General features: G+C 43.8%; 1 protein-coding gene across 1 annotated transcript in view; it reads left to right on the top strand.

Moving 5' to 3' along the window:
* LOC134574862 (zinc finger protein 432-like) overlaps window positions 1–26743 on the top strand; it is a 90087-nt gene that overhangs the window by 37557 nt on the left and 25787 nt on the right. The window contains 3 exon segments of the mRNA XM_063433914.1: window positions 11030–11156; window positions 11331–11432; window positions 15929–16935. Of these exon segments, the coding sequence (XP_063289984.1) occupies window positions 11030–11156; window positions 11331–11432; window positions 15929–16935 (1236 nt within the window).

Raw genomic sequence — 26743 nt, 5'->3', positions numbered from 1 at the left:
GGAAGGAGAGAGGGAGTATTGATTCAGGAGAGGGATGTCACTAATGGAAGGAGAGAGAGAGTATTGATTCAGGAGAGGGCTGTCACTAATGGAAGGAGAGAGGGAGTATTGATTCAGGAGAGGGCTGTCACTAATGGAAGGAGAGAGGGAGTATTGATTCAGGAGAGGGCTGTCACTAATGGAAGGAGAGAGGGAGTATTGATTCAGGAGAGGGCTGTCACTAATGGAAGGAGAGAGGGAGTATTGATTCAGGAGATGGCTGTCATTTATGGAAAGAGAGAGGGAGTATTGATTCAGGAGAGGGCTGTCATTAATGGAAGGAGAGAGGGAGTATTGATTCAGGAGAGGGCTGTCACTAATGGAAGGAGAGAGGGAGTATAAATTCAGGAGAGGGCTGTCACTAATGGAAGGAGAGAGGGAGTATTGATTCAGGAGAGGGATGTCACTAATGGAAGGAGAGAGGGAGTATTGATTCAGGAGAGGGCTGTCACTAATGGAAGGAGAGAGGGAGTATTGATTCAGGAGAGGGCTGTCACTAATGGAAGGAGAGAGGGAGTATTGATTCAGGAGATGGCTGTCATTTATGGAAAGAGAGAGGGAGTATTGATTCAGGAGAGGGCTGTCACTAATGGAAGGAGAGAGGGAGTATTGATTCAGGAGAGGGCTGTCACTAATGGAAGGAGAGAGGGAGTATTGATTCAGGAGAGGGCTGTCACTAATGGAAGGAGAGAGGGAGTATTGATTCAGGAGAGGGCTGTCACTAATGGAAGGAGAGAGGGAGTATGGATTCAGGAGAAGGTGAGAAGGAGTATGGATTCAGGAGAGGACTGTCATTGGTGGAGGAAGAAAGGGAGTATCGAAGCACATTGTGAGACAGTGAATGCAAGTTGCGCACACCCAGTCCAAAGGGCTTCCCATTGCGTGCGTACACCTAGACACTGACACAAAAATGAAGATATCTCTACTTAGGCAGCGTTTCTAGCGGAAACACAGCACATGCAGATTGCTCGCTCCATGACCACTTCCACAAGAAGATGAGGTTGGAGTAAATCTTGACAGGAGTTTTTGTAGATAAATAATTCTAAAAGTTTTTATTTTTTTATTTTTTTTAATTCTTTATTTTTGGTTTCATACCACAGACAGGATTTGCCATTAATTACAAAAATATACTTCATACATATCATAACTATATAAAAACCATATCCCTGGGTAGCTGAGGATGATGTGAGCAACATATCCAAAATTCATGAAAATCCATTCGGTACTTTTGGAGTGTCACCCAAACCGTGTGGAAGTTTGACCGTCTCGCCACGAGGTTGTATCCGACTCAGAGTTCCACAGAATCAGTAGCAAGAGCCGGTCTCCGTTCGGATGGATTTGCACGAAAACCGCCATAGATAGAGTAAAGGTGATTCGTGGAGAATGCTCCTCTCGTTCAACTGTTTGAAACTCCTGAACGCCGTTCTTCTGCTGTATGTGGAAGTAGTTTGTATGGGACTTCCATGGGTACCGAGTGTTCGTGCGAGTGCCATGCCGAAAACCGTTCCAGGCACTCGACGACCAAATGCCGCTGGCCGCGTTTGGGAGTTAAGATGGCCGCCGTCCATTGTTCTCACTACGTGCGTTCGTATGCACGAAATGGTGGCCACCTAGGAGCATTCAATTAACTCGCGGTTTTCGTGCAGTTACACGTTCCATGTTCTAATTGGTACCCAGGGTGGTCTTCATTCGGTAAAACGAATATTTTACCGAACAATAAAAATTAAATAAAACAATTAAACAAAACGAATCCAGGGAATGAATCAGTAGGGAGGGGAAACAACCGAACGAGTTGAGGGAAGTCCTTCACAATTAGTGTGTACATGACAGGTAAAACAATGATAGGTGTCAAACATAATTTGTAGTTCTAGCAGTTAGTGAAACTCGTGCTGTGGGATGAAGGTTTTATCTTTATTAATACTCTGCTGGTGAGGGATACGTATGTCGTTGATGATTAGGAGCATCCAAGACCGCCCCGTCTTCTATGGTACGAGGATATGCAAGGGAAGTTGGGAGTGTCAGGGTAAAACTGGGGTGCCTGGCTATTATAGTATTCGATTAGGTAGTCTCAACATTTATACGCCTATATGGTGCTAACTGAAATATGGCAGCACTTGGCTATGTAAACAGCTAAAAGCAACCAGTTGTCAACAGTTTAAGATTTACGACAGGACACTGTTTAGAAATCACTTCACAAAGAAGACAGAACTTAACAGCAGTGCAGCGTAAAGCAATAAAATCTTTGGCTGACAGTCCGATCACACTGAATTAACACTTCCATTGCTGGCTACAATCCTAATAGGCAAGATATCCTATTATATTGCAATTTTACAATTAAAGTAATGTTCATACCAGATCATTTGACCATTCCTCTGTCCATCCAATAAGAATAATTCTACCAGATTTTACGTTTGCAGAATTTTAACTTTCCTAAAGAAGATTCACGATCTTATATCAGAACAAGTCAATACATCTGGATAAAAAATTGGTACGCTAACATTTGACAAATTTACCGTTAATATATCGTTATCTTTATTCCACCTGCAGGAATGGAATTTCTATAACCATATATTCCTCCGCTAATTATGATTTCTAATAATTGAAACCTGACCAAGATTTATCCAGATATATATATATATTCCTGCGATTAGGAAAAATTCATTAATTTTTTTTTTTTTTTATCAGAAGAGAAAGGGAGAGTAGGGAAGTAGTGGCTAACAATTTACATATCACATACATATCACATACATCTTGTCTTGTTAACATTCCACATGGATATTTAGCTACAACCCTTTGATAAGTAATCCCGTGATACTGTAGATGGTTTCACTATTTTGTATTACCCAGTGCCCAAATGGGCTCGTGCGTGACCCTGTGGGGTGTTTATTCGTCCGTGCGTAGTTGTAGCAAAGGGGTTTAAAAATGTAATGTCCATATGCCACTAGGAAAGGTAAACTTGGAGTGGCTTTGTGAAAATGGGGGAAATGTAACAGGAAAAAAAAAAAAGGGGGGGGGGGGGAGAGAAAAGAAGAAGAGGAGGGGGGGGGGGGATTTCCCAGGTATGTGACTGCTGGTGGCTTCTTCTGCAGGACCATCAGTTTTTCTCGCATATTTGTTGTGAGTTGCAATCTAATCATTGTTGTTCGTGATGCCTATGCTTGTACACATTGAGCAATAGATTACAATTTTATGTTTTGAGGGGCACAGCTGTCGATTCGTAGATATGTGCCGCTATTGTCTCATTTGGAGGGTTTATCTTTATTGTCCATGTATGATTGCCAGGCTTTCCAAGCCTGTGGCCAGACTTTTTTATGGTTATCTGATCGTCTGGCTGCTAGTTCGTAACGTTTGGTTGTGTCTATTGTTTGTATGCATTCCGATATCGTAGGTGGGATATTCGATTTCCAATGTCTACTGATGACTGTCAGTGCAGCCAGAAGTATATGGTATATTAGATATTTTTGCCTGCTCAGCAACCCTGTGGGAAGAAGTTGGAGGAGGTATGTTTCTGGTTTGTGGGGTAGTAGTATTTTTGCGCTGTCTTGTATAATGTTAGTTATGTTAACCCAGAATGGTTTTAATAAGGGACAGTTCCACCAGATGTGGAGCATCGTGCCTTTGTGCTGTTGGCATCTCCAACATAGGTCTGATGCCTGCGGGTATGCGGTTTTTAAGCGTGTGGGTACTAGATACCACCTATATAAAATTTTCCGGTTTAGTTCCATATGGGATATGCATTTAGATAGTGTGGGATGTGCAAGGAGGATCTCTTTCCATTGTTGCTCATTTAGAGCGTATCCAAATTCCCTTTCCTATGCTCTAATAAATGAGAGCTTTGCGTGGTCTTTTGGAGGGTGCATCGTTTGATATAATATCGATATCAGCCTTTTGGGGGTTGAGAGACGTGAGCATATCTTTTCTACCATCGTCAGCTGTAGCCCCTGTACATTATGAGTTCCGGTCAGAGTTTGCTTGCGGAGCCATGATTGTAGCTGCATGTAGGGGAATGAAGCAGCCTGAGGCAGATTATATGAGGTTGTTAAGTCAGTGAGATGTCTAAGTGTATTTTCCCGAAGTAGCTGGTGTAGGTGTATCACTCCATGCCGGTGCCACAAGGCATAATTGAAGTTCGGTATCATGTAGTGCAGTGCTTTTATAGGCATGGCGGGTGATATCTTGCCCGTCCAACCCATAGTGCGGCAGTATTTGTCCCATATGGACAGAGTAAGGGCTGTGGTCGGGAGCAGTTTGGTCATGGTTGGTCTGTGGTTTTGGGGAAGCCATGCTAGTATATTGATGGGTATGTTGTGAGAGTGGTGCGCCTCCAGTGACATCCATTGGGTTGGGTGATCTCTGTTGCAGGCCACTAATAGGGGGCTTAAGACGGCCGCCCTGTAGTAGCTGTCTAGGTTGGGTACTCCCATTCCCCCTTGTTTACGTGGCATGTATAGTGTGTTTTTCGCTACTCGTGCTTTTCGTTTGTTCCATATAAAATTTAATAGTACCTGTTGGGCCTCTTGTATAAATTTGTATGGTATTTTTATGGGTAGCGTCCTAAATAGGTATTGTAATTTGGGCACTATAATCATTTTAATTGCAGCAATTCTTCCTGACCAGGACATGTATTTGCTCTTCCAGCTGAGCAATACATTTTTTATTTCAATCAATTGTTTCTGATAGTTTGTTTTGTAAAGGTTTGCTAGGTTTAGGGTGATGTTAATTCCTAGGAACTTCAAATGGTCGCTGCGCCAATCATATTTGAAGGAAGTACGTAGTCTCTGCAAGTCCTCCGTCGGGATATTTATACCCATTGCTTGCGTCTTGCTTATGTTGAGTTTGTAATAGGAGCATTTGCTATATTGAGTTAGTATATGGTGAAAGTTAGGCAAGGATATGTGTGGTTGCTCCAAAGTCAAAAGAATGTCATCTGCGAAAAGTGTGATTTTGTGTTCCTCTCCGTTTTTAGTGATGCCGTGAATGTTGGGATTGTCTCTAATAAGTTGTGTCAGGGGTTCCAGTGAAAGTATATAAAGGAGGGGTGACAATGGACAGCCTTGTCGCGACCCATTGGTGATGTGGAATTGTTTGGAGCTAAATCCTCCATTAGTAACTTTCGCCGTTGGCCTAGAGTATAGGGCTCCTATCAGCCTTAAGAAAGTGTCCGGGAAGCCGTATTTGATCAGGACAGCTTGGAGGAAGGGCCAGTGCAGCCTGTCAAAAGCTTTTTCAGCATCAAGTGACAGCATGATGCACTGGGCCCCGCCCCCGCGCCGCCCCTGGAGTAGATCCAGGACTTTTCGGGTTCCGTCTGCTCCCTGCCTTCCACTAACGAATCCTACTTGGTCTTCATGAATTAGGGTTGGGATGATGTTCGTCAGTCTGTTGGAAAAGATTTTAGCCAATAATTTAATGTCTGTATTAAGCAAGGAGATTGGTCTTAAGTTTTGGCTCTTAATGGGGGGTTTCCCTGGCTTGGGTAACGTAGCTACATGTGCCATCAGCATTTCTTGGGGTATGTGACCTGTCGTGAGGACGTGATTAAAGGTTTTTTCTAAGTATGGGGTGAGGGTTGTCGCCATTGTTTTGTAATAGGAGTTTGTGAGTCCGTCTGGTCCCGGTGATTTGCCATGGGGAAGTGAGTGTATAGCCTGTTGTATTTCCTCTTGTGTGACTGGGTTTTGTAGTATTGATATTTGTTGGTTTGTTAATGTTGGGAGTGAGGACATTTGTAGGAAAGTTTGAATTTCCATAGGTGTGGGTTGGTGGAGGTCAGGATCATCTTTGAGATTGTATAATGTATGGTAGTAGTCTGCCATTGTGTCATTGATGTCCTGTGGGTTATGAATCTTAGTGCCTTGGGTCGAGAGCAGGAATGGGATTTTAGCATTAGACTGTTTTTGACGCAGCAGGGCCGCTAGATGTTTGCCTGCTTTATTGCCCTGTGAGTACGAGGTTTGTTTCAGTTTGTGTAATATGTGTGCAGTTTTGGAGATTGCTACATTGTTAATGCTTGTTATGGTATCTTGGATTTCCTTTGCAAGTTGAGGAGTGGGGTTTGTTATATTTGCCGCTGTTTTGTCTCTCAGGGTGCGCAGCATATCCAGGTGGTCCTGCTGCGCTTTCTTATTGAGATAGGAGGCCCTGCTAATGAGAAGCCCCCTGATGACCGCCTTATGGGCTTGCCACACGGTGGGTGGTTGAACATCTGGTGTATCATTTATTTGGAAATACGTTGATAGGGCTTCTGTTAGTGTTTTGGAGAATGCCTGATCATTTAGGAGCGAGTCATTTAATCGCCATGGCGGCCTTCCTCTGTGTTGGTATGCCTCAGTCAGTTTTACTACTGTTGGGGCATGGTCTGACCACGTGATATCTTTAATCTCACTGTCTGTCAGTCTGGGGAGTAATGTGCCTGTTAGGAAAATGAAGTCTATTCTGGAATATGATTTATGTACGGCGGAATAGAAGGAAAACGATTTCTCAGAAGGATGGCCTAATCTCCAGGAGTCATAGAGACCATAGTCCCCTAACAGTTTAGTAATTGCTTTGCTTTGTGTCTTGAGTGTTTTATGTCTAGGTGTTGTGGGGTGCAGTGTAGTATCCATATTCGGGTCGAGGGGATGATTTAGATCTCCACAGAGAACGAGTGGTGCAGACTGGGTAGACGGGAGTGCAGAGAGCACCTTGTGTAAGAAATTGCGTTGGTGGATGTTGGGAGCGTAGAAACTGACTATGGTGTATTGCAAGTTATTAATGAGGCAATGCAGTATTACATATCTACCCTGTTTGTCCTTAGTTATGCTTAGTGTTTCGACTGTTAAGGAGGAATGAAGGAGGATTGAGGCCCCTCTCGATTTAGAGGAGTGGGTTGCATGATATTGGTGAGGGAAGTGTTGTGTGCCAAAATTGGGTACCCTGGAATTGACAAAGTGGGTCTCTTGTAGGCAGACGATGTCCGCCTGAATTTTCTTGGCTTCCTCTAGTACCATGCGCCTCTTGTGTGGGGTGTTCAGTCCCCTGCAGTTATGTGAGTATATGTTCATATGATGGGTAGATGATACAGAGTGCTCGTTTGCAATGCCGCATTGTCTATAGAGGAATGCGGGATGAGTAAAATTTGTTTGGTGTGTTCCATGGTGTGCACCTGCGTATTTACATTGTTATACCTGGGTTCGGGAGTTTTAGGAGGGATGTGGAGAGGGAAGGGTAAAAAACAAAGTATATACAATGGGACCCAAGCGTGGGTCATGGCATTGTGGCCTCGTGCCACGGGGGAAGGACGCTGCATCGGCGTCTCTGAGTGAATGGCCGTCGGGCTCTCTTATTTACATGTTGGTTATGTCTCCACAGATCTATGGTATACATATTGCTCTATTGTGCTGGCTGGTGTACACTAGGGGAGGGTGAACCTGTCACAGGCGAAGGTTTAGTGGAGCGTTTTGCAGCTTATCGCTCTAATCCTCTGCATCATTCTCTCCACCACTGTGTTTGTGTTTGCGGTGTTTTGCTATCGCATTACATGCATATTCTAGCTTGCGGGAGCATACTATGATGCCGTTGGGGTGTGGGTAGTACAGTCCCCTTGGGCAGGACTTGTCAACTATGGCACCCTATGTGCGCGTGACGTCACAGGTTTATCACTGTTTTGTGCTTTCGTTTTATAACATGCAATGTTTCTCCTACAACAGAGGGTGTTCATGCTAAGTGTTGTGACAAATATGTGCCTGTTGAGCATTCTTGTGGGGAACCGTTATTCCTTATCAAGCATTCAAATACATTATATGCATCTTTTTATACATATTGACCTGTTTATCAGCACAATCCTAATGTACCCTGCGCAGTTATGGACTACTCTCCTGGTACATATCTAGCAGTATTAAGTACCGTGTTGGGGTGGACAGCAGAGGCGCCCCAAGTTGCTGATCTCATCTCCATCTGTACCATATAGGTCCCCCTTATTACTCTGTAGTCAGCATAACAGTTATTTATAAGGGACCCTCACCCGCCAACATCTAATAGAGCATGCACAGTATATATTAGTTGTATTAGGGATAAATTGCTTAATCAAAGCAGATAACTTCATATAGCTTAACTAGTAACTTATAAACACAGATTAAAGATAGATAGTATCGTCTCACGTGTCTCCGGTAATGGCCTTAACGGCCTAGTTCTCTGGATAGTTTATGGAGATTTGTTCCGCGCTGGGACTTGGCGCCATTCCGGGGTTAGGCGTTCAGTCGGGCTAGCTTGAGTCGTAGGAGAGTTCGATGGGAGCCCCCATTCTCTCAGTAGTCGGGTACCTTCATCCGGCGTGTGGGCCAGTTTGAGCTCGCCGTTCTTGGTGATTAAAAGTTTGGTGGGGTATCCCCATCGGTACCTGATCCCAGCGCGACGCAGCTCCTCTGTCACCGGGTGGAATTCTCTTCTACGTCTGAGGGTCGCCGCGGATAAGTCAGCCAAAATCTTGATCGTTGTATATGTCGCAGGCGGTTCTGTACGGCTCCTGCTGGCGCGCATCACTGCCTCTTTTATATGGCAGTAATGTGCCCTCAGCAGTACATCTCGTGGGACGGAGTCCGGTAGGTTTCGTGGTTTGGGCACTCTATGTATTCGGTCGATTAAGAACATATCCGTAGGTATGTCTGGGGCATATGCCCGTAATAGGCCCTGTACATAGGCTTGCAGGTCATTCGGCATGATGGTCTCTGGGACGCCTCGTAGCCTGATATTGTTTCTCCGTGAGCGGTCTTCAGCATCTGCCATGCGTGCTTCCATTGTTTCTATTTTATGTTCTAGCCTCGTGACATGGTCGGCCATGTCATTATGCGCAGTTGCATACTCGCTTAATTTAGTTTCCACATGCGTGGTTCTGTTGCCAATGTCCTGGACTTCTTTGCGGAGCTGTCCTATGGAGGATTGCCATGTTTGTATAAGTTTGTCAGCCATAGTATTCATCGCTTCATCCAGGTAAGCTTTAGTCAGGTTTTCTTGTATTTCACGAGCCGTTCCTGTAGTCAGGAGGTTTCCCGCCGTTAGGTCGTCGGCGCCATCTTGGGTCGGGCCGCGCTCGATTTCTGGACAGTTTACATTTTTATTGGCGAAAAAGTTCAGTTTTTCAGCTTTCTGTGTGTTCTTCTTCCCTTTTGTGTTCGCCATCCCGTATTTTTGGGGAATTTCCTAAGCTCTGGGAGACGATGTCTTCGGATTTTGAGAGTCCGGGTGCCGGAGCAAATTCCTATGCTGCCAGGTTGCTCGGCGGTCGGCCACGCCCCCCCCAAAATTCATTAATTTAATTAAATAAAACCAGCATAAATACCAGTTAGGTTGTAGATTTTCTATCAGATGTTTAGATATGTCCCAGGAATTTTGAATGCTGAGGATTGTATGGAAATAGATACAAGTTTTCAGAGTTCTGGAGTTGTTAGTTGGAAAAGGTAATAGTAAGAATTAGGTGAGTCCAAGAGAGTGAGAGTTTCTTGAGTACAGTCCAAGAGTCAGAATGTGTAAGTCCCCGAGAGTTTGAGAGTCAGAATATGTTTCAAAGAGCCCTAATCCCCCTCTCTTCCCTTTGTCCTTACTTTTTAAAGGGGAAAACTCTCTGCACGTCACTAGTTGATAGGACCAATAGGGAACTGTAGGTGTGTCTTCCCTACAGACTAGCATCTAGATTTTGGTCAGTAGGTGGCACAATTACGTCACCAAAAATTCTTGTCAGGGGATCCATTTGCCTTTTTGCTTAATGGGTTAACTGAAATTGGTGATGTGTTTGTAATTGTTGGTTATCTTTATGGATAGCCGTCCATCAAAGACATGTCACTTCAAAGCATTGGTTCACTCTTATACCAATCTTGGTGTCTGAAATTTGTTGTCATAATTTTAGAATTGACACCTCCTAACCTTACTTTCACCCTTTTCTTACAATGGAACTAGTAATGTTCCGTTATTTTTTTAGTAAGTGAAATTACTTAGTGTTATCTGTCATTGGTGTCTGGTTTTCTTGTGTGAAACTGTGTTTAAGATTGTTTATACTCCACTAACATTAGTAAATAATATGATATTTCTTCATTTATATTATATCCATGAATATTCTATATTATTAACATAATACTAATTATATATGGTTAATATAATATAGTAAATTATAAGTGGATAGTGTGTATATGTATATATAATCATGTATACATTTGTCTCTGGGTTAGTTACATTCCTCCCCATTTTTGCTGTTAGACATCCTGCCTTATCACTTGTCTTGTTTACATAAGTCGTATTCCTTAGTTCAGACCGAATGAATAGAGTGATAGAAAGAAATCTTGTGTCTGTCTTAGCCTGGTAATACAAAAATGGAGTCAACTCTATTCTTAGAGTGACTGGCAGTATACACTTTTAATTTCTGTCTTAACACAAAATGTCTGCTGATATAAATATACTGACAGCGGATCTCTGCCATGTCTGACAGTATGTGTGTCTGTAGGTCCGCTAGGAGAGATTTAAGTAATTCAGTTGTGACTGGTGCTATGTCTGGGCCCCGCGGTGCCAGGTCTGGTGGCTTTATAAGCGGCGGGGCTTCCATCTCTTCTTCGAGGGAGAAATTGTCGAAGTATTCCAAGTAGGCCTCGGGGCTCGCAGCCATTTTGAGTCCCACCACGTTGTTTGCTTGGCGCAGGAGGTCTCCCATATGCAGGCCTGGACACGGTTTGCCTGCTTTTAATTCATTTGGTTTTTCGGTCCATAACGGTGCTAGGATAGCAGTTACGTTTTTTGGTGTTTTGGCCTCTCCAGCGGGTATAGATTTAGGCAAATGCCCGGAGCTCTCCCTCAGTGCGGCTACTCTGCTCGGCTGCTTGACTTTTTTTTTATATATTATGATCATTTGAAAAGCTTAGCCAAAACAATTAAATTGAGGCCATAATGTGTAATAATTATAGTTTATGTCTGGCTGATTAATCCTGTTGTAGGTTGATGATCTGTAACAATGACATTTCTTCTTTAGGTACAATGCGAATTTAAGGAAGTGGCCGTTTACTTCTCCGAGGAGGAGTGGGACTATTTAAATTATGAAGAGAAGGAGCTTTACCGGGATGTGATGATGGAGAATTACCAGACCCTCAGCTCTCTGGGTAAGAAAACGTCACCCTATTTAGAGGAAATCTTTCTCATAAGAACATATTCATATCTGGGACAAATTGACATTTCTTCACATATGTTCCTAACTCATCGTAATCATAATAAATGTGTATCGCTTGGAAGATCTTTAAATTCTAATTGTTAATAATGTGTCCCGTTAAATACAGGAAGGATTCACATGACGCCTTTGATTATATCAGCGATTGAGCGAGGGGAAGAGCCGTATGTCAGGAGCCACCTGCAGGATAGTCTTTTGAATACTGGCCCAGGTTAGTAATAAACATGTAGGTGGTATTAGGCTCCTTTCTGGGTCAGAGATCTTGGCTTTTCTTTTTTCCAGGCTTCTCTACCTTCCTGATCTCTGCAGGGGAACTGAATTATTGTGAAACTCTCCATACAGCTCAATGTGGTGAGAGTTTGCACACTTTGTGACATCATAAAGGCATTATAACTTTGCCCGGAACTGGGCTGGATCTTGTACAGCACATACACAGTGCAGCTGCTCATTGACAGTGGGAGTTACTGTCAATATTTTAGGCAAGTATCCCCTAACCCTAAGTCCCCCAAACCGAACACCTGCCATAAATGTTTTACTGAATGTTAAACGTGACTGTGTTGCTGCTAATCACACGTAAACCCTACTCCTAGCAGTAACCCTACAGGGTACATTTAGTCTTTATATGAGCAGCTTCAGCACAGTGAGAATGTAATGCATTGTGCTTCGATCTCCTATAAAGCAGCAGTATTGCCAAATCCTGGATATGGATTGTCAGCAGAGATCTACCCTACCCCCAGCACTCTATCTACCACTGCTGTTTAGGTTGGATTGAACTGATATTAAAGTGAACTTGTCATGACAGATAATGGCGTTCTCACCATCTGGCTTGGATAATATTACACAGTGAAGTGATTCCACCCGTAATACTATAAAAAGCTTATATTTAAATTTCTCTTATTTTATATGTTTTCAGTGGGTTGTTGTTAGATACTTCCCACTGGAGTGATCAAGATTCTTAGAGTAACCCTTTAATAATGCAGAAGGTCTGTAGGTGCTGTGGAGAGCCCATTTTTTTTTATTTTTCATCAAAACGCTGTCAAATGGTTTGACAGAAACCTAGTTACACGCTGTAGTGGATGTGGTGCATAGACTCCTTATTATAATCTTTGATTAGCTGGGATCAAAGCGTTCAGGTTAACTCTGTTATGCTGCAGGAGGACTTTTTATAGTGTACTGGGTGGGACCCTTTGTAATTGTATGGCGAGCTACCGCAGCTCAGGCTATTGCAAAGGTCTCCGTACAATGCATAGTGCTCAGTATATGTGCATTTATGGCTGTGGTCACGCTTTTTTTTATCAGAATACACCAGATAAGTTAGTTTAGCATAGCCTGAAAAAGGTTTAAAATGCTCAGCAGACCAGTTATACACAGTGTAGATTTTTTTTCAGTTGTCTTCTGTAACCTGTCCTACATGCTTCCCCTGGCTTCACACTAATTGCCTGTATGTGTCACTTAACACAAGTGGGGATGGACGAGTCGTCCCTGTGGGGTTAACAAACTACAGGAACTTGGCCAGCTGTCTGCTTAACGGTATGTCATTCCGTAAATATCTCGTTTTTAAACTTTGTTTATTGCAGTGTGTTGGATTTAAAGTAAACACACTGTGCTGTAAGATCTGATTGAAAATGGAACAATACATTTTTTTTTCATGGAGGCTGTGTAGGACACAGTCATGGGAGATGTGGTTAGTATATATTACCAAAAACAAAAGTGATTTAACTCCTAAATGGCAGAGAATTAAGCAGTGAGACCTCAAGGGGATGATCAATACACCAAAACTTCTTCATTAAAAGAACAGTATGGTTTTAATGCTATAGAGTCCTATGCAATATTTAGGTTTGTCCCCCATCCCCCTTGTGTCCACTAAAAATGTAAGATTTACTCACCCGATAGCCATTGCCGGACAGTCATCCCACCATTGGCGGATCCAGGGGGGGGGCAACGGGGCAATTGCCCCCCCCGAGAAAATATTGCTGCCTGAGGCTCTCCCCTGCCGGCCCACGTAGGGCTGGTGCTATCCAAGCACCAGCCCTGCTGATTGCCTGCACGGACCGGAGATCAGTGATCTCCCTCCCCGGCCCACACAGGCAGATTGCTGGGCGGCCGGCAGGGGAGGGAGTGAGAGAGAGAACCCGGGGGAGCTCTTACCTGCAGCTCCGCCGGGTTCTCCTCTCGCGAGCACGGAGCGTTACCATGGCAACGCTCCGTTCTCGCGAGAGTGAACTCTAGCCTGAGCTGCAGGTTAGAGTTCACTCCCCCACTAGAACCACCAGGGAATGGAAGAGAAAGCAATGTCTCCCCCTCCCTCAGCAAAGGTAAGAAGGGAGGGGGGACATTAGCTTTATTTATTTAATTATTTAATAATGAAAACAAAAAAATATATATTTTATCTGCCCCCCTATCCCCTCACACACTGCACCACACAGCCCCCCTTACCTGCACAGCCCCCCCTTACATACACAGCCCCCCCTTACCTACACAGCCCCCCCTTACATACACAGCCCCCCCTTACATACACAGCCCCCCCTTACCTACACAACCCCCCCTCTTACCTACACAGCCCCCCCTTACATACACAGCCCCCCCTTACATACACAGCCCCCCCTTACCTACACAGCCCCCCCTTACCTACACAGCCCCCCCTTACCTACACAGCCCCCCCCTTACCTACACAGCCCCCCCTTACCTACACAGCCCCCCCCTTACCTACACAGCCCCCCCCTTACCTACACAGCCCCCCTCTTACATACACAGCCCCCCTCTTACATACACAGCCCCCCCTTACATAAACAGTCCCCCCTTACATAAACAGTCCCCCCCCTTACCCACACCACCCTTACATACACAGCCCCTCCTTACACACACAGCCCCCCCTTACACACACAGCCCCCCCATACACACACAGCCCCCTCTTACACACACAGCCCCCCCTCTTACACACACAGCCCCCCCTTACATACATAGCCCCCCTTACACACACAGCCCCCCTTACACACACACACAGCCCCCCTTACACACACACACACAGCCCCCCTTACACACACACACACAGCCCCCCTTACACATAGCCCCCAATACACTCACTGCCCCCCATACACACACACAGCACCCCTCACACAAAAACACACTGCACCACTCACGCACAAACACACTGCTCCCAATACACACACTGCACCATTTACACACAAACACACTGCTCCCAATATACATATTGCTACCCCATACATACACTGCACCCCTCTCACACACGCACTACCCCTTCATACACATACTGCGACCCTCACACACACTGCACCCCTCACACACATACACACTACAACCCCTATCCCGGCAGACATGGGTAAGTTATCAAACATTTTTTTAAACAGTTTGACTACTTACTCTGGGAGGGCGCCACAGCAACTCCTGGCACCAAAACCACTACAGAGAGCTGTAGTGGTTATTGTGCCTGGATTGTTTCTTAAAATAATCTGCCAGTGCCCCTCCCGAGATTAGCTTCTGGATCCGCCACTGCATCCCACCGCACTGGCTAAGATCATCAATCTTAATTATCTTCACCAATCCAATGTTTCCCCACAGGGAAGCTTATGTGTATCCATAGCAAATCCCTGTGCTGTACCAATCAGCAAGTCCTCACAGATACATTGAATCAATGCATCTTTACGGGGAGTGTTGAGCATGTTGCTGAATGGAGATACTACTAAGATTGCAGGACCTCATCCAAGAAGAACCTCTAGTGACTGTCATAGGGATAGCCAATAGAGATGGCCATAAGCTGCAAACTCAGCCTTTTCTCAGATGTCCCTTCAAGCTGGTTTTGATGCCTAGATTATCCATTGAAATATTTCTAAAATAAAGGAATTCACAGCAATGTTTTGAACCAATTTGTGCAATGCTAATGTAATGCTGATTGGCATGTGAGGGAAACTATTCCCCCCTTTCCTGACTGATAAATGGAACACTCTTTTAATTTTTCCTTTACTGAGTAGAAGGAGGGGGGAAACTAATTTTCAAGACATTTACGGACATTTCAAACGTGTAATGAGTTTATCCCAGAGAAATGTGTTCCCCTACAAGATGGTTCTTGTAACAAATCCACAGTACTAAGGCTGAGTATATTCGTTATAAGTCTCCCGAATCCCATGCGCTGCAGTGATCATAGCTCCCACGTCCCCAAACACCAGCCTAGACTTGATGAAGGGTAAAACTAATCCGTTTAATCCTGCTTTAATATAATACAGAGACACAGTAAACACGCCCAGGACACTCCCTCAAACACACCCACAAAATGTTCGGTTGTATGGTTCCCGAACAATATAATGGAATCCCACAAACAGAGCCTTTTAAAGTGTATTTCACAGTTCTTGCAGCAGAGTCCATAGTCCTGAGACAGGAGGCTGGCAAGCAGGCTCCTCCAGGAGCCCGTGGTGAACGCCCTGGCAAAGGGGCGATCGTCACAGTTCTTATTATTGGTAGGTAAGTAAGCGTATGTACACTAAATTTCATTTTCCAAAGCAAATGAAAGTAAAAGCGTGTCCATGCAATTTTATAGAAAGCAAACAAAATATTCCTTCAGTCACCACAATGCGTCATAGTCACATCTTTTGTTTTTATGAAAATATTTTCCGATTTTCGAAGTATGGTAAACAATAAATCATTTATATTGACGGGTTTTCTTTAACTCCAAGTACATTACATTTCTTTCAGGTGGTTCCATCGGCAGAGGTTATCCAGAAGGACACGAGAAGAACACAATTACACAAACCAATACTACGAATACATCTTTTAATAAAAGGACCAAGGACTCAAACTCCCCAAAATCCAGGAATCCCTCAGAATCTTGTATGTCTACAAGTGAGATAGAAAACAGAAAAACTAAAAAATACCCCTGTTCTGAATGTGGAAAAAGTTTTGCCAGTAAATCAGATTTTTCAAAGCATCATGTAACTCATACAGGAGAAAGACCTTTCTCGTGTTCTGAATGTGGGAAATGTTTTAGTCGACAATCACATCTTGTTAGTCATCATAAAACTCACTTAGGAGAAAAACCTTACTCGTGTTCCGAGTGTGGAAAATGTTTTGTTAGTAAATCGTATGTGGTTGTACATCAGCGAACTCACACAGGAGAGAAACCGTTCTCATGTTCTGCATGTGGGAAATGCTTTGTCAGTAAATCAGACCTTGTTGTACATCAGAGAACTCACACAGGAATAAAACCTTTCTCATGTTCTGAATGTGGGAGATGTTTTAGTTGCAAATCACATCTTATTACACATAGCAGAACTCACACAGGAGAGAGACCTTTCTCGTGTTCGGAATGTGGGAAAAGCTTTAGCCGGCAATCAATTCTTGTTATACATCAAAGAACTCACACAGGTGAGAGACCTTTCTCATGTCCTGAATGTGGGAGATGTTTTAGTCGCCAGTCACATCTTGTTGGCCACCTGAGAACTCACACAGGTGAGAAACCTTATTCATGTTCTGAATGTGAGAAACGTTTTAGTTGTAAGTCAAGTCTTGTTATACATGGGAGAACTCACATGGAATAGGAGCCTTTCTCATGATCTGAATGTGGGAAATGTTTTAGTCGCCAGTCACATCTTGTTGGCCACCTGAGAACTCACACAGGGGAGAAACCTTATTCATGTTCTGAATATGGGAAACGTTTTAGTTGTAAGTCAAGTCTTGTTATACATGGGAGAACTCACATGGAATAGGAGCCTTTCTCATGATCTGAATGTGGGGATATGGTTGGAAAGGTATGTATATCGTGTTAACCATCATAGCACTTACACAAAAGAAAAAGCTTGTGATCTTCTGAATTTATGAAATGATATAGTTCACTCTTAAGGTTTTATGAGGCAACATTAGGTTTACATGGGACTAAAACATAATGCGTTGTAAATGTGAGATGTGTTTTAAAAAACCCGTAATTCACATTGTATTTACTATCCTGCATCTGAAACCATAGGGAAGTATTTCTCATTCTTACACTTTATATAATAACTCACACCTTTGTTTTTAGTATGTGACATTTATTTATGATTAGAAATATATATAGAATTCCTTCTTATTCTGCAAAGTATTATGGCTGTAAATGTTGTCTTTGTTTGTTGGCTTGTCGTAAAATAAACAATCTTAACAAATGAAGAGTGTCATGCAGCCTTGTTTTAGCACTGTAGGAGAATATATGCAAAATCATTTTCTTTGGCATAGTTAACGTTGTTATTAAAGTGTCACTGTAGGCACTACAGCTGTTTAATCCAATTGTGTCCAGGCGCCCCCTGGCACTCTCCCTCCATCGAGTGTTAAACCATTTTTAAACAGTTTAGGTACCTGACCACCCACAGCCTAGCCCTACACAATTCATACTAGCAATGGGTGATGATAGGTTGATACTCTCAGCCAATCACAGCTGTCCATTGCTGCTCAGGTGAATGCCTCCTCTTGCGTTAAAGCAGCACAGAGGGGATGTGCTGCTCGATACTCTACTTTAGAATTTAAAGATTAACGCTGAATGGAGGAACAGCACCAGGAGATTCCAAACACTATTACAACGTCAGTGACATAAAGCATTTACTAAATCAAAGCATTCCGTTAATTCTTTTATATAACACTGTTTTCAAGTTTAATAATTATGGCGTTGATTGCAATCTATCATTTATAATGTAACGGCGTCTGATGAGTCATCAGTGATGTTGACCAAATCAAAAAGACTGTTCTTATCCTTTTTTGAAACACTTTTCTTATTGTTTGTTCATCTAAAATGGGCCCCATAAATTACAATAGGCAGTTACGCTTAATAGATCATAATAATTTAGATGACTTATTGACTAATTAACCCCTTAATAATGCGTGATGGAATTATTCAGTCATGGATGTCCTTCCATTAAAGGACTGCTATAGTGCCAGGAAAACCTACTCGTTTTCCTGGCACTATAGTGCCCTGAGGGTGCTGGATGGAGAGGAAGGGCTTAAACTTACCTCTTTCTCCAGCGCCAGGCGGGGAGCTCTCCTCCTCCTCTTCGGCTGAATGCGCATGTGTGGCAAGAGCCGCGCGCGCATTCAGCCAGTCTCATAGGAAAGCTTTCCTATGGACGCTGGCGTCTTCTCACTGTGAAAATCGCAGTGAGAAGCGCCTCTAGCGGCTGTCAATGAGACAGCCACTAGAGGCTGGATTAACCCATTTATAAACATAGCAGTTTCTCTGAAACTGCTATGTTTATAGAAAAAAGGGTTAAACCTAGCTGGACCAGGCACCCAGACCACCTCATTAAGCTGAAGTGGTCTGGGTGCCTATAGTGGCTTCTTTAAGGACCCACGATGGAATAATTCTATCATGCGCCATTTAGCCAGCAGGGACTGTTTCCAGGGGGAGATCCGCGGTATCAGGGGAGACTTATTCGGGTCTCCCTGCTTGCCCCCTGCAGCATGGTTATTGGCTGCAAAGGGTGGTCAGTGCTGGGCTATGCAGGCTACCCATTGCTGATCACAGTGAGCGATCGTGGCTACAAGTAGACTTTAAATTATATTGTGACAACTTGATATGATTTAGCAGCAGGGAGGGAAATAATCCTTCTCATTCTGCTAGTATGTAGAGTAGACCTCACTGAGTACTCTGCACTGTTAGGGATTCCATCTGTTGATATCAGCAAGGCATTTTCCCATGCAAGTCTTGTGATAAGTGAGCTTATGAGCCAACCAATCCGTGTGCTCTGACTGGAATTACATGGCGTGGGAAAGCCCTCATAAGTTCAGCTGCAATGTGGAAAATATTTCCTTTGGTTCCATTAGCTTTGCCCTTCTTTCCATTCACAGAAGTGGAGCCAAGCGTTCAGTTCTCTATCCAAAAGACACCCCCCCTCTCTGTCCCAATCTGTCTTGTTCAAATTGTCCAATTATCCCTTTTGTTCTTCAGTAAGCAGAGGGTAAAGTGTTGGTAACATGCAGCATTGCTAGAAGAAGCAGGGAGAGGTAAGATTCTTCCACAGCATGTTATCTCTGATAATGGATTCTTATCGATATTACATTTAGAAATTACTTGGCAAAGTTCACTCTTGCTACATTCCACCACCTAATTAATGCATTAAGTTAACTACTAGCTACCTGTTCAAGCTGCTATTGTCTCATTGAAGGTATCACAATATACAAAACAAATATCCCAGAGTCCAAGTACAATGTAAGATTGCAAAACAAAAAGTAAGATACAATGTGATATGGTTATATGAAACCAAAACTTGTGTTTCCCCCTGTAACCGCGGCTGGTTCCCTTATTTACCACTATAATGTCTTAAAGCATAGAACTTAGTAGGGCTAACCATACAGATATCTTAGCCATAATTTTATATAGTTAGTAAGAGATCCTCTATTTACATATAAATTCCTGTCCTAATGTGTTTTACACCCCACCTCCTATAGAATGTAAGCTCGTTTGAGCAGGGTCCTCTTCAACCTATTGTTCCTGTAAGTTTATTTGTAACTGTCCTATTTATAGTTAAATCCCCCTCTCATAATATTGTAAAGCGCTACGGAATCTGTTGGCGCTATATAAATGGCAATAATAAATAAATAAATAAATATACAAATATTTGAGAATACAATATAAAATAAGGATTGTCTTGGAAGCAATAGTTTTGTCTTTTAGATATTTATTATATAAAAATATAAATATAGACATATAAAATCCATTATAGCAGAGTTTATAAGATTAAACTAAATGCTTGCAAATATCATTAATAGGTTAACATACCTGTAGCGGAGTAGTAGTATTATCCAAGGTATCTCCGCTGGTAGACAGGATAAGCAGATCCAAAACAGGCAAAATGCAGGTAGCGTAGTTACAATCCCTTCCTCCCAAGAACTAGACGACACATAGCTTGGAGGTCAACTGAGGTTTTTAATTACAGTCACAGTATTTATGTGGTTACAGACACACAGGGTTTCCCAAGTCCTAATGCAGGGTTTGTCCAGTAGGGGACTACATGGGGGACTGGGTTTTACACATCTTTTACCCAGCATACATTGCTGTACCAAGGAGATACTTATCCCAGCATGCATTGCTAAGGGGAGTATCCCTTGGTACAGAGGAATACAGTTTTTACATTAAAATCCATAACTCACATAATATTTCTGTTATACAGCTTTATAACCATTTATTACATAGCTGGGACCTGGACGCACAGTTAAGTGAACTTGCGCCCAGATCCCAGCACAATTGACCGAATGCCGAAATTACCCTCGACCTCGGCTTGTCTTTGACCATTCTATACTGTGCTACTTACGTTAGTCCGGCCATTCTAAGCCTCTCTGTCATTAGAATATGGAGAGACAGTGTCTCTGTCTCCAAATCTCTCCTATCTGTTTCTTAACATTTAAAAGGTACACCTATTTATACCTTAGGTGTCTCCATTTTAGGGTTACCGTAGTTCATATATGAAAAAGTAACACTTCTTTTATTGTTGTTCATTCTAGGGACCGCCCTTAACTTGGTAAAAATATAAGGCCATAACTAAAGGGTGTACACGTCATGGAAATTTTCCTGGCTTAGGTCAAGATGGCATCTTACAGTCTGAACATCTTTATCTACTTAGGGTTACCACAGTATATATATACGAACACCAGAACCCGATAATTACAACCCGGGAACATTAAAAAAACCGTCTTTCAACAAAGCAGCATCCACTTTTGAGAAAGCTTCGCCAAAACGCGTAAAGTGAGGACTTGTTTGTTTTATTTACCCACAGAATTGTTTTTATAGTATATTTTACTAGCTGTTTTGTTCCGCCTTTTCTTTTATAAATAAAGTACCTTTTATTCATACCTATCTGTGAGGTATCCATTCATACAGCTGCTACAACTTACCCGGTTCCTACGTATATCCTTGGGTGGGGATTATTCCACCTCACGCTCTCCACACCAGAGCAGAACATTGCTCTGGGTTATGTAAGTAGGATTATTTTCTCTATTTATACCACTGTAGTTTATGTACCACCATTGGAATTTTCTCCTGTGTTTTCTTAAATGATGTCTTCATAATTTTGGAATCAGGTTGGGAATACCTTCCACATATATCCATAGACGGGGATTATTCCGTCCAGGCCTGCTAAACAGAGCTGGTACAGCTCTAAAAAGTGTGAGTTGCACTTAAAGGCACACTATAGTCACCTGAACAACTTTAGCTTAAGGAAGCAGTTTTGGTGTATAGAACATGCCCCTGCAGCCTCACTGCTCAATCCTCTGACATTAAGGAGTTAAATCCCTTTGTTTATGAACCCTAGTCACACCTCCCTGCATGTGACTTGCACAGCCTTAAACACTTCCTGTAAACAGAGCCCTATTTAGGCTTTCTTTATTGCTAATTCTGTTTAAATAAGATTTTCTTATCCCCTGCTATGTTAATAGCTTGCTAGACCCTGCAAGAGCCTCCTGTATTATCAAGGTCTGGGCGCCCTGTGTGCGCTGACAGGTTATATCAAGGTCTGGGCGTCCTGTGTGCACTGACAGGTTATATCAAGGTCTGGGCGCCCTGTGTGCGCTGACAGGTTATATCAAGGTCTGGGCGCCCTGTGTGCGCTAACAGATTATATTAAGGTCTGGGCGCCCTGTGTGCGCTGACAGGTTATATCAAGGTCTGGGCGCCCTGTGTGCGCTGACAGGTTATATCAAGGTCTGGGCGCCCTGTGTGCGCTGACAGGTTATATCAAGGTCTGGGCGCCCTGTGTGCGCTGACAGGTTGTCAGGGTACCTGTGGTCTCTACCTCCGAAAGAGGTAGAGACTTAGCGGTTCCTCCATCCAGACGGTCTGATGGCTCCCTTCCCCGCGGTCTATCCGGTCATGCTAGGCCGGCCGCGAGGGAGTGACTGCCTTTTACAGCATCTAGGCAGGAAGTAGTCATCAGGACACTCCCCCGGAACGACCTGTCAGTCAATTGCTGCAGGACCAATCAAGACGCCTCGGAGGCGTGGTTACTGCTCTGAACAGGGTATTTAACAGAGCTTCTTTCATTAGCTCATTGCCCTGTAGTGGTTCTAGCTTGTTCTAGTCACTCAGTGCTTGTGTATTCTATTATCCCTTTTGGTTTTGACCCGGCTTGTTTACCTTACTCTGCTTATCTCTGTTACCCTTGATTCGGCTTGTCTCTCGCTTACCTGTCTTCTGTTACCCTCGACTTCGGCTTGTCTTTGACCATTCTATACTGTACTACTTACGTTAGTCCGGCCATTCTAAGGTCCGGTATACGTATCTGGCTACTGTTTGTACTCTGCGTGTTGGATCCCTGTCCCGATCCTGACATTACGACAGGGCCAATGGATCCTGCGAGTACAAACAGTCAGCTTGCCTCTCCTGATCCTAGGTTTGCAGCCATGGATCACAGAATGGATCAGATGGCGCTTGCGCTACAGGCTCTATTATCTCGTGCCAATAACCCACCAGAGGAGAAACCTAATACCCCTGTTTCTCCTGCCCGTTCAGGTCTAGAGGTAGCCACAGTGGGTGCTTCTTCTCGCATTACCCCCCCAGTACGCTATGGTAGGGCTCCTGAGAAGTGTCGTGGTTTCTTAAACCAAATTAGTATCCATTTTGAATTGCAGCCTCGCTCTTATCCTACAGATAGGGCAAAGGTAGGATTTATTATCACCCTACTTATTGAGAAAGCTCTGAGATGGGCCAACCCATTATGGGAGAACGATAACCCATTATTTTATAACTATAGCGCCTTTGTAACTGCTTTTAGAAGAACATTTGACCCTCCAGGTAGAAAGGTTAATGCAGCCAGACTACTGTTGCGTCTGAGACAGGAGAACCGAACACTGGTGGATTATGCACTAGAGTTCAGGTCTCTGGCGTCAGAGGTCAAGTGGAATGAGCAGGCGTATATGGATGTATTTTTGAATGGCTTATCTGAAGTAATCCTTGATGAGGTTGCTACCAGAGAACTCCCTGAGAATTTAGAGGATTTAATTTCGTTCATCTCTCGTATAGATGAACGTTTAAGAGAGAGACAGAACACTCGAGAGAAGTACCGGAGACCTTCTATTAGGTTAGCCCCCGCTTTTCCAAGTCCTGACTCCACGGTATCTTTGCTTCCTGAACCTATGCAGATAGGGTATACCCGCCTCTCTGAGGAGGAAAGACAGTACAGGAGAAGAGAGGGTTTGTGTATGTATTGTGGAGCCAGAGGCCATTTACTCTCGAACTGTTCTAACCGCCCGGGAAACGCTTGCACCTAAGTCTCTCTAGAGGACAGGCCTTGGGTGTTTCTATTTTGTCCTCTAATCCTAAGTATAAAGATCACAGGCTTCTGCTACCAGTTTCCTTAACTTGCGGGAGGGAAGTAGTAAGGGCTATGGCTTTGATAGATTCCGGTGCTGCTGAGAATTTTATCGACCAAGCCTTTGCCAGTAAAAACAATTTCCCATCCCAGCTAAGGGAGACACCCTTGGCCGTTGAGGCCATAGATGGTAGACCACTACTAGACCCTGTTATCTTTCGTGAAACCATACCCATTGAGTTAAATGTTGGCATCCTACACGTGGAGAATTTATCTCTTCTGCTCATTTCGTCTCCTTCCGTTCCCATAGTTCTGGGGTACCCATGGTTGAAGGAACATAACCCTATTATTGATTGGGAGTTAGGGGAGATACTCTCGTGGGGCCAGGGCTGCCAGGATCGGTGTTTGTGCAAGGTTTCTCCATTAGCTAATATTAACATACAGGAGAATCCTACTCAGTCCACAGAAAGACAAATACCAGACCTTTACCTAGACTTAAGGGCAGTGTTTGATAAGAAGAATGCCGATTCTTTGCCGCCACACAGGTCATTTGACTGTAAAATTAAGCTTCTACCCGGGACTATGCCTCCGAGGGGCCATGTATATCCTTTGTCTGTTCAGGAGAACTCGGTTCTAGAGGAGTATATTCAGGAGAATTTAGAAAAGGGATTCATCAGGAGGTCTTCTTCTCCGGCCGGGGCGGGGTTCTTTTTTATTAAAAAGAAAGATGGCACGCTGAGACCTTGTATCGATTACCGAGGCTTAAATAAAATAACTGTCAGAAATGCCTATGTCACCAAGTTAGATCTCAGAGGGGCTTACAATTTGGTGAGAATCCAGCAAGGTCACGAGTGGATGACGGCATTCAATACCCGGTATGGCCATTACGAGTACACTGTTATGCCATTTGGACTATGCAATGCTCCTGCAGTATTTCAAGAGTTGATTAATGAGGTACTTAGGGAGTTTCAGCATGATTGTGTTATTGTTTACCTGGACGACATACTAATACACTCTAAGGAGATTGAGACTCACCATAGACAGGTCAGAAAGGTGTTACTCAAACTTCTGCAACATGGTCTATACTGCAAATTGGAGAAGTGCAGTTTTGATCAGTCTCAGGTAGACTTTCTTGGGTACGTGATTTCTGGGGAAGGTTTTAAAATGGATCCTGGTAAACTCCAATCTATTTTAGACTGGCCTTTGCCCAAAGGACTCAATGCTGTTCAAAGGTTTATTGGTTTCTCCAACTACTATAGGCGCTTCATTAAGGGTTACTCCTCTATCATTGAGCCTATTACCAATATGACGAAACAAGGGGCTGATACTAAGTTCTGGTCTGAGGAAGCTCTTGGTGCTTTTAAGACTCTCAAGGAACTTTTTGCCTCAGCTCCCATTCTAGTTCATCCTGATACGACTCTGCCTTTCCTGCTTGAGGTCGATGCTTCTGAGACAGGAGTTGGGGCTGTTCTGTCTCAAAGGTTAGGGGTGGATAAACCGTTACACCCTTGTGGTTTCTTCTCTAAAAAAATTTCTGGGCCTGAGAGCAGATATGACATCGGGGAGAGGGAACTGTTAGCGGTCATTAAGGCTTTAAAGGAGTGGAGACATTTACTGGAAGGGACACTACACCCTGTTACTATCCTAACGGATCATAAGAACTTGTCTTATATTGGGGAGGCTAAGCGCTTGTCCGCCAGGCAGGCTCGCTGGGCTTTGTTCCTCACTCACTTTAATTATGTACTTACGTATAGACCTGGTTCTAAGAACTCTAAAGCCGATGCTTTGTCTCGTCAATATGAACCATCCACTATAACTGAACCACTTCTGTCATCCATAGGTCCTAAGGGGAATATCATCGCGAACACGAATCTCAGGATTCACTCTCCATTGCTTTCTGAGATCATGAAGTTTCAGCATTTGGCACCCAAACAGACTCCTGGGGATCGACACTTCGTTCCTGCCGCTCTCCAACTGGAGGTGCTACGCTGTCTCCATAACAGCAAGGTGGCTGGGCCTCCTGGTATCCGCAAGACTTATGCGCTGGTCTCTAAAGATTTTTGGTGGCCTGACTTACGCAAGGATATTAAAGAATTCATCGGGGCATGTGAAGTTTGTACCAAGACCAAGCTACACCATTCGCTTCCATGCGGATTTCTGCACCCTTTAGAGGTTCCTGAAAAGCCTTGGTCCTGTCTGGCAATGGACTTCATTGTTGATTTGCCTATCTCTAAAAAGCAGACTGTCATCCTCACTGTGGTAGACAGATTTACTAAAATGGCTCACTTCATTCCCTTACCTAAACTCCCATCTTCGCCCGAATTAGCGGAGATATTCGCCAGGGAGATTTTCCGGTTGCATGGGATACCTTCCCAAATTGTCTCTGACAGAGGCTCCCAATTTGTTTCCCGTTTTTGGAGATCATTCTGCTCCCAACCAGGCATCAAATTGAATTTCTCCTCTGCCTATCATCCTCAGTCCAATGGAGCTGCTGAACGCACTAACCAAAAAGTTGAACAATATCTACGTTGTGTCGTTTCAGAACACCAGGACGATTGGGTCGGTTTGATTCCTTGGGCGGAGTTTGCACACAACAATCTCGTTTGCGATTCTACTCATTCAAGCCCCTTCTTCATGAATTATGGTTTTCATCCGTCTATTCTTCCTTCGGATTCTCCTTCCCAGGGGGTGCCGTTGGTTGATGTTCATGTTGCCAATTTGAGGAAGTTGTGGGATCAAACTCGACAAATCCTTGTGCACAACTCTATGTTGGTTAAGAAACACGCTGATAAACGTAGAAGGGCGGCTCCGGTCTTTGTTCCAGGTGATAGGGTATGGCTGAGCACGAGGAACATCCGTTTAAAAGTGCCATCCATGAAGTTCGCTCCTCGTTATATTGGACCCTACAGGGTGCTGACCCGTATCAATCCAGTTGCGTATCGTTTAGCTCTTCCTAATACCTTACGCATCCCGAACTCGTTTCACGTTTCATTGCTGAAACCACTCATATGTAACAGATTTTCCTCCACAATAGCCCCTCCTCGCTCCGTTCAGGTGGAGGGTCAGGAGGAGTATGAGGTTAACTCTATTATTGATTCTCAAATCTCCCGGGGGAGAGTACAATATCTGGTTGATTGGAAGGGATATGGTCCTGAGGAGAGGAGTTGGGTACCTCAGGAGGATGTTCATGCTCCCTGTCTCCGCAGGGCGTATCACTCTCGCTTCCCATCTCGTCCCGGTTCATTCCGCC

Source organism: Pelobates fuscus, chromosome 10 (genome assembly GCF_036172605.1).
Source record: "Pelobates fuscus isolate aPelFus1 chromosome 10, aPelFus1.pri, whole genome shotgun sequence".
Classification (NCBI taxonomy): domain Eukaryota; kingdom Metazoa; phylum Chordata; class Amphibia; order Anura; family Pelobatidae; genus Pelobates; species Pelobates fuscus.
Note: the sequence above shows the minus strand (reverse complement) of the source record. Positions and strands in the feature narration are given on the sequence as shown.